Genomic DNA, 15,697 nt, shown 5'->3' with positions numbered 1-15,697 from the left:
TCCCAATGCCCTGACATTTGTCACTTCAAGCAAGGAGATAATTTCTCTGAAAAAGTATATAAATGCATCCCTTGAAAAGATTAATAGAGGGCATAGGTGAGACACCGTGTGCTTTCAGCTTAAATAGGTTTCTGACTGCACTGCATATTTTGGAGTGCCATCTGAACAGACAGCAAAGGAGATGGGGAGTCATGAGTAAAGGAAATAAAATTGGCTATTTTCTTTAGGAGTATAGAGTATTTCTGAGAGTCTGCTCATAGGTAAAAAACCAAACAAACAGCTCTCCAACCTGACAGTCAGCTCAGGCAGATGAACACTTAAGTATGTGACAAAATTTAATTACTTTTGGGGAAAGGTAGTCATCAAAGATAAAGGCAGGGGTCCTCAAACTTTTTAACCAGGGGGCCGGCGCACGGATGCAGTGGCAGGCAGTCATCTGCGGCTGCTTGGTTCCCCCCCAACCCCCGGCGGGGGGGGGCAGGAGGTTCTGTAAATACCAGGGGCCAGACTGAGGACCCTGGGGGGCCGTACCCAGCCCACAGGCCATAGTTTGAGGACCCCTGGATAAAGGGATTCCGCTGTGTCTTGCAGCTTTCCCTCAACATGCTGAGCCACTGGGAGCTGCACAGTGTTGCTGCTGCTCTCCTCTGTTTGGCGGAGTCTGGCCACCCTCCTCAAAGCCTGGAAGCATGAAGACATGAGATCCAGGAAAGAAAAGCAAGCTGCAGCTGATGCTGGATAATAAAATTATCCCCCCTACACGTAATCATTTTTATTATGGGTTTCTCAGTGTTCTTTGGAAGGAGGCAAGTGCTATTATCCCTTTTTCATAGATGGAGAAGTGAGGACAGTGACAGATGGTGTGATTTGTCTGTTGTCATTGAGCTGAAAATGTCCTCATTGGGGCACAGGGAGAAAAAGAAAATGAAAATACAGTGGAGGCATCTGCCTGGCTTGTACGGTACAGCTGTTCATTATGAAAGTCGTGTCACAGCTTAAACAGTTTTCAAATCATGATGCATTCACAACAACGGTATGACCATTGGGGCTGTGGTGACATCAGTGTATATCTGCACGCAATTTTTATCCTCATAGTAGTAGTAACAATCTTTTGCTGTGGACCTAATTATAGATATAGTCATATTCATTGATCGCTCCTTTTTTTTCTGACTGTGATACCCATAGGACATTGTTACAGCTGCTACAGTCAAGAACATGAGGCTTCATAAATGTATTCTGTCTCAATAAATGAATATATAATAGTGAAGAAGAGTTTCTCCTGGCTGGACAGGGACAATGAGAGACTCCTTGCTGCCCTCTCTTTAGCATGTGGATGGTATTATGCCACTCTTTGCTCTTAACGTTTTCAGAAGGTACCCGAATTATCTCTGGTAGATGAAAACATATTAGCTAAGTAGGTGTCAGCTGTATTCCTTATACCAGGAGATTCTATATTACAGTTTTTATTTGCCGTTTTCTGGTCCTGCAGTGTCATGGTAGCTGAGAGTAGGGATCTGGTCACTTGTCAGAGGCATTGCAAAACCATGAAAAAAATACGCTGTGTTTTAACAGTCTCAGGCAACCAGAACATCATTAGTTAGAGCAAAGACACTGGCCAGTTTGGGCTGGGAAGGGAGGCAGAAAGAATAACTGTCAGAGCAGCTTGTTTTCCCTTAGATAGGCATGCTTTTTCCCTCTGCCATTATCAAATCATTATTTTGCACATTGGAGGAGCAGGGTTGAAAAAGAAGAGAGAGAGGATTTACCAGTAGTTGTGGTTGGGGAAACTCATGACTGGAACATGTGGATTCTCCAGGAGAGATGCATTGATGCAGGTGATGCTCGGTGGAGTTGAATCAGCAGCTTGGCCTCGCTCTTACTGACACAAAAATAACTGGAGAGAACAGAGATGTGTCTCCTGTGGTCTTCCTGGTGATCAGATCCAGGACTGTTTAATCTCATCTTTAGTCTTGGAGAAATGAAAGTGTAAAGAAACTTAGTGTGACTTTAACAGCAGCTGTGATCATTGTGGGAAGAGCAGGGAGAGGAAAAAAAAATCACAGTAACAGAAGTGGCTTAAAATGTCTTTTTCAGTTAGGGTCTGGGAACACAGCAGAATGATCCAAAATTTTAGTTGGTTTGGTTGTTGGTTTTTTTTTCTGTTTTCTTCAGCCTCTTAGCTAGAGCAGAGGGAGGGCAAGGTTAATAGAAGAGGCAGTTTCAGAAGTCAGTATTAGTTTATGACTTGAGAGCCCTGACTCACTCAGACCCACCACGGGCAAAAAAGAGGAAGGAAATATGTGCATTGTGGATGAGAGTGAAATAAGAGCTTGGGGAAGGAAAGAAAACTGATTTCAATAGTGATATTCATTTCAGTGATGCAGTTTCTAAGAGAAAGTTTGAAGGCCAGGGTTAAGAAAATGCATACACTGGCTGGGAACAAACAGGGAAAATAGCAACCACCCCTTTTACGTTTAATAAATGTAATGTTTCTCTTGAAAGGAAGGCACGTTTTTTCACCCTTTTATTGGCATTGTTAATTTCTTAACATCAGCTTATTATAGTGAATGCTGGGGTTTTTTTCTGCATTATCATGTTTTCAAAATATTAAGTGTTTTTCCTAGGCTTTCTGAAAATAAAGTCACTTTTATAAAATTTCATGTGGGATATTTGAAAAGAAAGAAGCATAAAATTTTTAATCCCCTTTCGAGGGTTTTGGCCATCTCTGTTAGATTGTTAGTTCTCTGGCCTTTTAACCATCCACAGTGCTTGTTGTGTTTGTTTAGCACTGCATTTCCACTTACTAAACTTTTCCTCTGAGGAAGAAACTATTTGTTACCATTCTATTTTTGTTCACAACAGTACTGAGTGAACACTAAACTTTCACCTCCAAAAATGACACCTTTTATAACTGATTCCTTCTTCTGTGATCAGATAAAGGCTTATAGTGTTCTGGGTTGGTAAAATTTTGCTTAGAAGCTGCAATGAAGGAACTGTGCAGCTCCTGGTGCTCCCTGAGAGATAGAGCTGGCTAACAAGAAGTCCAAATGGAGATTCAGATTTCTAGGTCTGGTGTTATGTGGCTTAAGTATCTGGAGACTCTGCCTATGAGAAGCAGTAGGATCCTTTGCATAGCTTGTATAAAATTTTATTTTTGATGGGAGGGAATGCAATTTGGTCCTAGTGAGCTTCTAAGAACAAAAATAAGATTATTTTAATTTATAAAAATGCTTTCAAAACCTTGCCATCTTATTGAAAGTTATGCTCTCTCATGAAACATTTTACTTTTGGCAAAACATTTTGGAAAAATGGAAGAAATGTTCTTTCTGTATTTGTTTGGACTGGCCATTTTCTTGAGTCTTTAGTCTAAATTATGCTCAGCACTAAAAGGCAGAATTGATGTACCCAGGGGTATCTGTTTTCAACTTAAACTATTAATTTATGTCTGGGGAGCTAGAAATATAAAATATGCACAGCGTGTGTTTGCCTTAGCCTGATGTGAGAGACCAACATGCAATCAACTATGCAAATATGAAAGGCTAGGGGAACTGTTATCCACAACTTAACTAATTCCTTTAGCTTATTTACTTGAGCAAAGGTAGGTGGGGCATATTAATTGACAATTTTTTTTTTTACTTTTTGTTGTTTATATTTTAATAATTTTCTTCAGTCGTGCAAGTCTTGGTTCCCTGCTTATTGTTATGGCATTAGCATAACTCACTGGCCTCGATGCTCATTTTTCTGGCCCTTAACGATGTCTGTGTTGAAAAGAGAACATAAAGTTGATTACATATTGAAAAATCTAGTTCCTGAGCTGCACACTGCAATTTTTGAAGCGAAGTGTTTGACTTGGGCTTATCAGAAGGGTCATGCTGTGATTTTTTTCCTTTTTAGCTGTTTGATTCTGGCTTGTTATTATGGGTACCTTTGCTGTAGCCGAGCGTAAATGCTAGTTTAAAAAAAATAAAGTCTGCTAAATATAATTTTAGCCTTCTAGAGTTTTCTCACTTCTACCTGGCTGATCTGCAGAAACAGATAGTTATACTAATTTTTATTTTTATTTTAATTTGCCACTATACTGCTGAATAAATTGTTGCTTACTCAACTCCTTCCAGTGCTGGCTCACCTGGGAAGCAATTGCCTCTTCCCCGCCAGCTGCTGTTTGCTCGCTTCCCCTGCCCTGCATGGAGGGAGAGCATCACTGGAGCTGCTTCTGTGTGGCACGGCTTCTCCTTCCCCACCCCCAAATGGAAGCAAAGAAAAGGATGGAAAAAAGAAAAGCTGAGAAGCACCTGTTAGTTGAAACTCCCTGATTATCATTTTGCCAGACAGAGCAACCTGCCAGATGCACTGTGTTATGTGTGTTAGAATGGGGACCTGGAGGCTGGTGCTGGGCTGCTGGCCTCACTACCCAGCCGTCCTGTGGCTGAAATGCAGGGAGCTTTTATTCAGTAGTGTTTGGGTTTCCTACATGACTTTCAACTAACTTGTTAGCACACAGATCATGGCATCCACTGTTCAGTGCTGCTGGTGCAGCTCCCAAAATTTCATGATGGTATCACAAAAGAATACCGATCCCTCACAGGAAAGTCAAAAGAGTAAGGGAAATGAGCGCCCAGATTTTGCTTTGGGCAGGATTACAGTAGCTGCAGGTCTCTGAATTAATACGGGTGGGGTTTTTTGGTACACTGATCAACTCACCCACTCCCTCCCACCCTCTAGCCCTCCAAGAGTAAAATATGTCTTTACTTAATTTGACCAAAGAAGAAAACTTGGTGTTTCATCATTATTCTAGTAAGTTTTCTTTAATAAAATAATTCTGAAACATAACCATTGTTAGAAATGAGATTAAGGCGTAGTTTTTCAGCCAGAGATAGTCTCATTTGGTTGAGCAATCAATTGTTATAATTAAAGGTTCTTTGTTTCCTTAAACTTTGGCTCACTTCTAGGCTTAGACAACTAAGGCTATAGTAGTAGTTCTGTTTGAAATTAAGACAGCATCTCTTTGGTCCGTGAATCTGCAACTGAATGCTGATCACAATAAGTTGGCTCAAGGCTTTGTGCTGTGAGGAGAGTTTGGGGATCTTTACCCATAAGGAAGCATACAGAGAAGCGCATGTCATGTCTACATCTACGTTTAGTATTCAGGAAGGAAAAATGAGGTGAATAAATATTTAGCATTAGATAAAGAAACAACATTAGAATGGCAGGGTAGCCAAGGCAAAGAAATAAATCACTGCTGTTGAAAACTGCAGTAGTCAGGGTGGAAAGCAGTTAATGGAAAGTTGGTACCTGAGAGACATTTGGGTGTGATCAGAGAGAGATACCAGGTGCATGTAGCTTGGGTAATGAATTGGAGAAGCTGGAAAGAGGTGTAGTACCTGCAAATGGATATTATTGGGTTAGCCCCCACATACTCTGCAATAGTAATCATGACTGGTAGACAGAACTTGAAGGTCCAGTAAAGAGAGAAACCACAGTAAAAGAGATATAGCTATAAAGGAAATTAATGGTACACTGTAAATAATTAAGAGCAACTGGTATGTATAAGATGGGATTCATATGGCTCAAAACTACTTTGGAGGAGTATGGAAAAATACCTACTGGTTTTGTGTCAACCCAAAGCTGAATGTAAATTTATTTAGAAGTCCTTGCTTGTGGTGTATGCATGAGGAAAATATAATAAGGAGATCTCTCATTATAGAAGGGTTTATCTTTCCAAATTTAGATTAGAAGGTAAATGGTGCTAATAACAATAGGGGCTAATTTTTTGTGGATGTGATTTCTTCACTACCTACCACTTGACTATAAAAAGTTGATGCTATTTTAGAATTTAATTCCATATCACCTTACAGCTTATCCTTAAAGCTCATACTTAAAAATAACCACTTGTACTAAGTGTTAACAAGCTGATTCAGTTTATATTATACAGGAATGTGAACATCAATCTTATCAAGGTTTTCAGTTTCAAAAGTTGATTTTTAAGAAATTAAGTAAACTGGTAAAGTGTGTTGACCATTGCAAGATTTTGAATAAAGGATTGTTTCAAATCTCTTTGTACCATAGTAAAAAAAATAAAATTGAAACTAGTTTCCTAAAAAAACCCAAAACAACAAAACAACCAAAAAAAAAGTGGGAAAAAAAAAAAACAACTGTAGAGAGGAATTCCAAATTCAGCTGGGGATCAGGCCACTGAACTGCTGTCAGGAGCTTGCAGGAATTTAAGAAAATGGTACTGATCATCCAAGAAGGCAGTGTCTTGGAAGTCCAGAAGTGGCAGATTGGTGAGACTCACCAAAACCTAAGCTGACTTAAATCTTGCAAAGGAAATGAAAAGCAAATCTAGATTTATTTATTTTTTCCTAGTCCTTCAAATAAAGGCAACAGAGGAAATGTATGTGTATGTGAGGGAAGAGGAAACATTTACAGTTGGAAGATGATGGTTCACAAAGTTCTGGCTGTGAAAGTGCGTGAGCATTTGCCTCGGTTTTTGGTGTGGGAAGTCGGGTGGGACACAGGGGCACGCACCAGATGGTGAATCAGAAAGAGACCCAGAGAAGCAGAAGTTTCTGCAACTGTTACAGAGATCAAACTCCTAAGGGCCAAGTGCTTTTAACTTCTCTTTTACAGAGAAAACTGTGTGTTTCCATGTCAAGAGTACTGTAAAAATGGCACTTGACATTTCAGATTCATTAAGTCTGTTAAAACATGCATCAAATACTTCTTGCTGTTGTACAACTGGAGCATAGCAAATATAATATTTGTATTTAAGAAGGGGGAAAGAAGCAGATCCAGGTAACTGCAGACATGTTCATCTGCCCTCGGTGGGCTGCAAAGCAGAAAACATTTTGAATAAGAGAATAATTTAAGAAGTGGAGGTAAATGTTAAGTTCCATTAAACACAGCATGTGTTTACTGAAAGGAGACTGATGTCCCAAAGTAGCTCATTTAAAAACTGATTCTGTAGACCTGACTAATCTGGGACTAATCAAACTGTAATTTATTAAAGTATTTGTTGTGGGACTTGATGAGAAATTATTCAAGCAGGGAAAAAAAAAGGATTAATGGAAAAAGTAGTTTTAACATGGGTAAGGAACTTAAAGAGGACTCAAATTAAGCAGTGTTGTGAAGAGAAAGAATGGGTTTTAAGAATTTCTTAAGTCTGCTTTTGGGTACATTTTATTTATTCATGATCATGGGATGAAAATGATAGTGTAGTATAAGACGAAGCTGGGAGTTATAGTTATGCTCAAAATATTGTTTATGGGCAAAGAGGAGCCATACCTTTTATATGTATTTATACCAAGTATAAAATTTAATGTTAGTGTGAAATCTTAAACCAAGTCTAATTCAAGAATCTGTAGCGTAGATGTATTTATTGGGGAAAAGAATATGTCTGTGCAGATGTCGTAGTAATAATAATAATAATAATAATACTGGTAATGGTAATAGCACCACCATCACAGTTGAAATTTTTATACGTACACATAGATTTAACTGCTTTTCCTAATGTTTTGCTGGCCCTTCCCCAGCTCCTCTCAATGCTAAGGCTGGTGGTTTCATTATGCGGTTGGTGATGGGGATGGTTATGCCATCATCTGGGGTCCTCAGCCAGGAGGATGTTCGTGTTGGTGGTTTCTTCTTCCTCACTTTAGGATCAACTTGGTGTTGGGGTTTTTTGGTTTTTGGTTTTGTTTTTTTTTTTATGTTTACTAGTGTGCTTTTATGCCTGCTTTTTTCTTTGTTGGTCTGCAGCTGTGTGTTATATCCAAACGTAGTATATATGATGCCTTTTAAGTATGTTGTAAACTATTTCTGTGTTCTCTTTGTTACTCCTATATCCAGTTTTGACGAGCTCCAGGTTTGCATTTTTTTATTTGACCATGCATGAGTTGTTTATAGCTGGGAGGTCTCTGTTTTCAAGCCTGTACACCATCTTATATCTCCCATACCTGTAGTCCTCTACACTGCATCCCACGTCTCCACTTCTCAAGGCCTTTGCTAAGATACCAGTCCTGTATTTCTCTATAGTACTTTAATAGAGTCATACATACATACAATGGCAATGAAAAGTAAATCAAATTAGCCATGGCTAGCAGGTCAGTTAGAAAAATTGCTCTTGCATCTAAATCAAATGTGACAAAGCTGTGGACAGGCCAAGGAAGACTCAGACAGAGCAAACCTTGACATGCCTCAGTATTGAGGCCTTGCAAACTCACTACAAAGCCTGTCATTAGCGATGGCAATACACATAGTATCGCATACATGCAGGGTAACAGCATTATCAACACGGCTGATGTTTGTCATATTATACTGGAGGAGCTGGAGGATATGGACAGGTTAAATCATGTGAGAAAACCTGATAGTTTGGAGTGGGAGATTACACTCATGGACTAATAATAAAATACTTGCTTCTATAATCTGGGACCTTGCCAGTTGCTTTGGAAAGAACAGATGAAGGGATGGCCTTGTGAGTAATAGTTATTATCAGCAAGAAAGCCACCTGCAAAAGGCCTATGTGATCCTAGGATGTGCTGCATATGCTAGCTTCAATAAAGCTAGGAAAAATAAACACTTGCTCACCAGTAGAGCTTCATCTGAAATTGTCTTGTTTGTTATGGATGCTAGTGTTCAGGAAAGACTTATTCAGGTGTGAGAAATGGAGAACCTGTGTATGAGTTAATTGTATGAATGCAGACAGAGTCGCTCCAGCAACCTTGGCTTGCGCTAACTGAGATGCAAAGCTCAAAGGAGCACAGCATGAAAACACTTGGGCTGCCGCTGTGGGTAGGGAAGGAAACAAGCTGCATTTGCAGGCTCTTGGGTTGGAAGGAGTAAAGTTTCTCTTCAGCTCTTAGCCAAAGTCTGGCACTGCATGAAAGTGTCTGCAGTGTTAATGAGCCCAAAATAAAGTGTCTGCATGCCACTGTGCCACACTATGTAGCTACTGATTTGGGTCTCTGGTAGAGCTGGGATTTGTGTGCTGCAGCCCGTAGAATAGGTATTTCCGAAAGGAGTTGGTACACTTAGTCATGTAGACTGTACTCATTACAGCAAATGAATGATTTAATGAATTGGGTTCAGGAGGGATGAGTGTGATTGTTAAACCAGGTTGGGGGTAGTGAGGGATTTGGAGTGGGAGGCTCAAGCTCCACTCAGAAGGTCCTTTAAACTGTAGCCGTAGTGTGACTTCTGCCTGGCACTCTGGTGCTCAACATGCAATTCAACCCATGGATGGAGGGTTGATGAACTCGGCAATTTTCTGCTTGTCTGCCATTTTTTCATTTTCCTTTCATCTTTTTACTCCCAAGCAGAGACTGACTGTGAAATCAACTGTAAGACTGAAATAATTCGTGTGCCTTATTTTTGTTAGGAGAAGCCACTTGCTATAGTGCATCTCAGCTGGGCTTCACTTCTCACCTCGTTACACCCTACCTTTTCCTAACACTCTTCACTTTTAGTGTTCAGCTGTCATTAACCACTTCTGTCATTCCTGTTTTGGTGCTCTCTTCATGATAATTCACTCTCTTTTTCTGATCTTCCAGTTTACCATTTAAACTGTTCTAAACTCTCTTTCTTTCTCTTTTCTGAAGTTTCCTGGAGGTCCCGCCAATGTCTCTTCTTTCCTTCACTTTTATTTTTGTCTCTTTCTGTTGGTTGCAAATGCCACTGCCATTTGTTTAAATGCCGTTGTCTTGCTGTGTTTAAGGGCCATCATACAGGACTGTAGAAATACTTTCCCTTCGTAGCACATGATTTATTTGTTACCAATGGTGTAGATAGAAGGCTCATTACACAAATCAAAATGTCAAGGAGTCCATTTTACGTATTGCAAAACACTTGTTTTTTTCATTGCTACTAGCAATTTTGGCAATTCTTCAAATCAAAGGTTGAACTGGAAAAATTGTCACTTTCAGATTTGGAAAAAATAAACCAAAAATCAAAAAGTTATTTTCAGTGGAATATATTGTTTTCAAAAACAAGCCCTGTCTGACAAGTTTTTGTCTTCATCCATCTTTTTAATGGCCAACTGAAATATTTGCAAGCAAACCTGAAGGTTGAACTCAAATGATCAGTGGTAGGTGGGATTTTCTGGCTTTCCGAAAAAATAGATAATATTTAATGGGTACTATATATAGACCGTTTGTAATTTTGTGGGAGCACCTGCCATAGCTAATCTATCGTGTGCAAAACAGTTATGCAATTTTCTGTAATCGTACCGGTTACATCGAATTCAAGGTGTCGGTGTGGTGTGAGGAAAAGCCACCATCTGTACAACAGGCTTTTCACTTGCTGGTAGTTCATAACGAAAGCACTTGAGGAAGCAGCCTGGCTCACTCTGCAGAGGGATCTGTATCTCTGCAAGTTTAGTGTTTGCTTTAGACAGCTTGGCAAGTATTTTGGCTGCAGGGAGACTTGGAGTCTTAGAAGCACACGCTATATTAAGGCTCCTTAGGATTTTGTTTACAGGGCTTCTGGAGCATTTCAGACTCCAAAACCCAACTATTTTCCCTGCCTGTCTTGCTGAAAATAGTGTCAATCATATTTAAATTCGAGTCTTTGTCAGCTTAGTATCAAGGAGCTTCCCTAGAAACAGTTACCCATGGCTCCCCATGACTGCCAGCAGCCCGTGGGCTATGTGTGACCACATCCCAGGTCCCTGGGGCGGGCAGCAAGGATATAGGAGGGAGCTGCAAGCCCACTGTGAGTGTCTCTCGCATGGGGTGACCTCCCGTGCAGCACACCCACCGGTGCTGCCTTATGTCAGCTTCTGACGCCCCCAGATAGCGTGCTGGCACAGTGCCTTGAGATTATGGAAGTATATGTCTCTCTTTCCATATATGTTTCCACACGAGCACTGAACTCCCTCCTTCAACGAGGAATTCTGGTGAGTCGTTTGGAAAAGAGGAAGCGAGAAGAGAAATTGTAGTGAAAATGGGATGTGAGGTGAGGTGCAGTGCTGCACTTGGGGAAGTGTCTCCAAGGGAAAGGGGCAGAGGGGGCAAGTTTTGTGTCTTACCAGTGTTGCAACTGTGTTTGATTACGGCGAACCAGATTGAAGTAAGCTGAATAAAAAGGCAGGTTGCATATTCATTTTTTCTATTGCTTATTTAATCTATTTATTTATTTGATTTTCCCTGAAACATGAGAGACTCGAAGTGGAAACATGTAGCAGAAGAAAGGAGAAACCTAACCCAAGCTCATGCAGGACTCATGTGCATGCTAGCTCTGGGCTCTGTTTGGGTTCACTGGAAACACTGGTGGTCCTTTCTTCATGACGGGAAATGATACTTTCTTTTGAAGTAAACTACACTGGTGCTAATGACAGCTCTTTCAGATTTTCGAATGACAGGTCTTTTGCAGTCTTCACATGAACTTTATTTCAACAAAACTATTACATTTTCTCATCTGGCTTCTAGCATGATACTAAAGCTGGAATACTTAAAAGTCTCTGTGTTTGGGATTTCTCTCCTGTTTTCCATGTCAATTACAATTATGTTGCTTTTGAGCAAGAGGTTGCCAGCAGGGGATACTGAAGAGTGCCAAATTAAATTTCAAATACATTTTGTTCTTTGTTCGTGATGAGAATTATTTCTCCCCTAAGGTTTCTATGCTCAGCAAAACGAGATCAGGTTGCCTCTAAACTCTCTGTAACATCAGCATAGCTGAGTTTTTAAGGCCATCCTAGCAATCTGTAGTCCACTGTCTTGGTACCTGGTCACTTGCTAGAAAGGTGTCTCTGGGAAATGGAGTGCTTGCTGATTTTTAACATATGAATTTGTTATGGCCCTGCTTTCTGATAAACAATGCCAAAATGAAGCAATGCAAATTATAGCAAAGTGAAAGGGAACTATGTGTGCAAGTGACTGAAATCAGCCAGCTCTGAATGACTTTTGGTGTTTGGCTAATAACTGATACTTCATCACCAAGCAAATGTTTTTAATCCCTTTGTATATTTAAGTATTTGCTTCCCAAATCCAGATTTTGGGTTCATTAGCATGCTATGGGGAGCCTCCAGCTGTGTGTGCAAGTCCTATCTCTGTGCCCGTTTTGCATTGCAGGCAATTAGCTTAATTTATATTAGGAAGAGACACTAATTGGAGGGGAAGGAAAAAGTAGGTAGCAACATGCCAGTGACAATTAAGACAATACATCATATAGTACCTATATAAATTTTCATGAAAGAAGCTTTTTTCAGATGTCAGGTAAATCTAACAAGAACTTGAACCCTTGCAATGCAGACAGTGTAGCATTCCCTACTTCAAATCAACGGGTAAGCTGAAGCACAAAGTATATGTTATGCTTAGTTTTACAGAATACATCACAGCCCGAGGTTAGAAAAGAAGTTCCAGGCCCATCAGGAGCCTTAATTCTCTGACAGGTTTCTAGAAGATAGGCAATAATTACTGAACTTTCTGTGGCAAAACTCATCCATAACATCAGTGATGTCGATCAGGGATTTGGTACACAGGCTGGAAAATAATTGTTAAAAACCTTTATGTTCTCTCTGGAACAAAGATAATTGCCCATTCTGCCAATGGCTAATTATATTTGACCTTCTTGTGTCTTGTGGCCCTGAAGCAAAGCTTCCCAAAAAGGCTGTAGCAACACTTTAGATGGGGTCCTACTTTTTATAGTCTAACCAACCTTTTTTTTTCCTCTCTCTTTGTTAATCCCCAGAATGCAACAGCAACGCCAAATGTTCACAGCTGCCCTCCTGGCACTTATTTTCATTCTGGCAGCTGTGAATACCACTGAGGCTGGCAAAAAAGAGAAACCAGGTAAGGTCCAGTGTAACTCAGAGTTAATCCCCAAGATAGATTGCACAATGTGGGAGAATGTCAAATGCTTCTGGTTCTGTTATGAAATTCAGGTTGTTCATTAACCTTTTGACATACAGGGTAGGGATTTGTGGCTATGACATGTTTTTCTGTGTTAAATAGGAAAACAGAAAGTAGTTTCCATAAAAGCTGGCAGCTTGACAGCCCTGGAGACTGGAGTCCTTAGGTTATCACAGAGTGGGTATTGCAAGGGAGCTTAACATTTGCTCTGGGAATAGGTTCATGCTTGACTTAGGGAGAACCAGAGTGATGAAAGAGCAGTTATCCTGTCAGTCGTTCGGTGCTGTATACGACAATGCTATGGCAGTGCTGTGCGATGTGGAAATACTCCAACAAAGAACTGAACTAAGTTGCTGCGGCATAAAGACAGCCAGACATCCAGCGGTGATTGCTTTCTGTCAGTGATGAACTCAGACCTCATAATAGGAGAGACAGGCCTGGGGTGGAAAATTCATATCTATCAAACCCAGTTTTGACATTTTTTAAGGAACACATCTTTTTGTTGTTTTCTTATGGTCTTATTATCTACAGACTACTTACACACCAGTTAATATGACCCGTGAGTCTATCAGAATTAGAGTTCCCATTAAAAAAACACCATTGTGGCTATATGGAAATATGAAAAAAAAATACTAATGTAAATATACAAGAGCTAGAAGGAAAATAATTCTATGTAGAATTATTTAAAGTTGCTTATGATGTTTTGGGGTCCTAACTAGTTATTTTTGTGAACCCTTGGGTTTAATAACATTGCTGTCTTTTCTCATCAGACTTGGGTTTAAAGATTTAAAGGAAATCATGATCCTTGCTTTTGTCCCTAAGCAACAAACTCACCTCTATTAACAGCATTTTGAGTACAAATTTCCATTTAGTGTTTTCTGCACCTTTGGAGTTTTGTTCATATTCTGACATAAAATGTGACATGTTATACCAAGTGAAAAGTTTGTATCGCCCAGCTGTTCGCTGGAGGTGCTCAAATCCTCTGATACACAACATCAACACATACATTTCTAGCATGTGTAGTGTGTAGTGCTTCACTTGGAAATGAAAATATTTGCATGCCACCAGCTACTGGAGCCAGAGGAATGTCCTTTCTGAGTGAGCCCTCCTGCATGTTTTGGTCAGTGATTCCTGAGGGTTTCTAGATGATTCCTCATTCTGAAGATGAGAATCCATTTGAGAGTATCTAAGTGGAATAGTAGATGTGGTAGTAGGACTGAATTTGAATGATCCACTCTGCTTTGGAGTCAAAAAGGCTGACCTGTCTCTGCAGAATTGTGAAGAGGATGCCAGGCCTTCTGCTTTTGAAGCAATTGTTTTATGAATGTCTCCCTTATTCACCCTTTCAGGTGCTGTGACTGTTTAGTGAAGTTTGGGGAACTTCTCCATAGGGTCTGGGTACTGACCACTTGTCTTGCTTGGGTTTGGTTCCTTGTCTTCATCCAGAGAAAAAGGCGAAGAAGTCTGACTGTGGGGAATGGCAGTGGAGTGTCTGTGTGCCCACCAGTGGTGACTGTGGCCTGGGGACACGTGAGGGCACTCGTACTGGAGCTGAGTGCAAACAAACCACCAAGACTCAGAAGTGTAAGATTCCCTGCAACTGGAAGAAGCAGTTTGGAGGTAAACATCGCTCTCTTAAGGGATTTTCTTGGGTTTTATTTGGCTGTGGAGCAGGAACCCTGTGTTTTCTGCTTAGCTTTGGAAATACGTTGGTGAAGGGGCTACTTTTTTATTTCAAGTTCATCAGAGCTAGAACACATAAGGCATCAGAAGGCAGCTTCTTCAGAGCAAAGCAGCTCCCCTGAAGAATCCATGTAACTCGTTACTGTAAACTCAGTCCTCCAGCAGCATGCTGAAATCTGCTCTCCTGTAGCGTACAACTGTGTTTAAGGCAGCCAGCAATGTAAGTGTTGTGTGTTCACTCACAGCTGTGAATCTCTGTGATGGTTACCATGGCTTTACATGATCTTGTGATGTGTGATTTGCAGCGTGGAGCGTGGTGGCTACCAGTGTGTGCGGTGAAAGGAGTGAAGACCAGTCTATTTAATCTATATTATTTAGTTCAAAAGGTTCATATGTGACAGTTCAGAAAGATATGTCAGATCTGTCCTGAACAAGATGTCTGTCCAGGACTCAGGTCTTATTACTCTTGCAAACTTGGCTTTTTTATAGTAAACAGATTGTATGGCTCTGACATCATTGTGACCTTACCAAGGCAATCACTGCTGCAGTTTCAGACTTAACAAGTTCATAGTTACACATATGTTCTTGAAACTATTCAGCTTTATTTGGTAACCTTTAGCACCACGCAAATGGAATAACAGCCATATAGAATGTGAATGACATTTCCTACTGCTGTTGTTTCTTTTTTTTTTTTTTTCATTTATTTATTGTGTATCTTCATAGTTTAATGTATTTTCCTTTATATGACATTAATGCAACATCCATGCAAAAACAAGAGGAATAAATTTCGGGGAGGAGACTGCAATTATCACTGGAAATAATCTTTAAAGTTTTCTTGGGATTTTTTTCTTTGGTTGCATGATCCCTTTGTCTATAAGCACTGACTGTCTTGTGATATCCTGTTAGACTCATAACATTTTTGTTTTCACACTCAGTCACTCTTGTTTTAAAATTGCCGTTTATTTACTCATTGCAGCAGAGTGCAAATACCAGTTCCAGGCCTGGGGAGAATGTGACTTGAATACTGCCTTGAAGACTCGAACCGGGAACCTAAAGAGAGCCCTTCATAATGCTGACTGCCAGAAGACTGTCACAATCTCAAAGCCCTGTGGGAAGCTTACCAAACCCAAACCTCAAGGTAAATACTGTTTGCTGAATGCTGCACAGTATTT

The 15,697-nt window shown here is 40.2% G+C and overlaps 1 protein-coding gene across 1 annotated transcript in view; it reads left to right on the top strand.

Annotated features, from left to right (window-relative positions):
* The window catches only part of PTN (pleiotrophin), a 74,617-nt gene that overhangs the window by 41,899 nt on the left and 17,021 nt on the right, over positions 1-15,697 (top strand). The window contains exons 2-4 of the mRNA XM_055711949.1: positions 12,682-12,782; positions 14,289-14,462; positions 15,502-15,663. Coding sequence (XP_055567924.1) covers positions 12,683-12,782; positions 14,289-14,462; positions 15,502-15,663 — 436 coding nt within the window. The 5' untranslated portion in view covers position 12,682. The remainder of the gene's footprint in view (positions 1-12,681; positions 12,783-14,288; positions 14,463-15,501; positions 15,664-15,697) is intronic.

Source organism: Falco cherrug, chromosome 5, assembly GCF_023634085.1.
Source record: "Falco cherrug isolate bFalChe1 chromosome 5, bFalChe1.pri, whole genome shotgun sequence".
Lineage (NCBI taxonomy): Eukaryota > Metazoa > Chordata > Aves > Falconiformes > Falconidae > Falco > Falco cherrug.
This window is presented reverse-complemented; position numbering and strand designations above follow the sequence as displayed.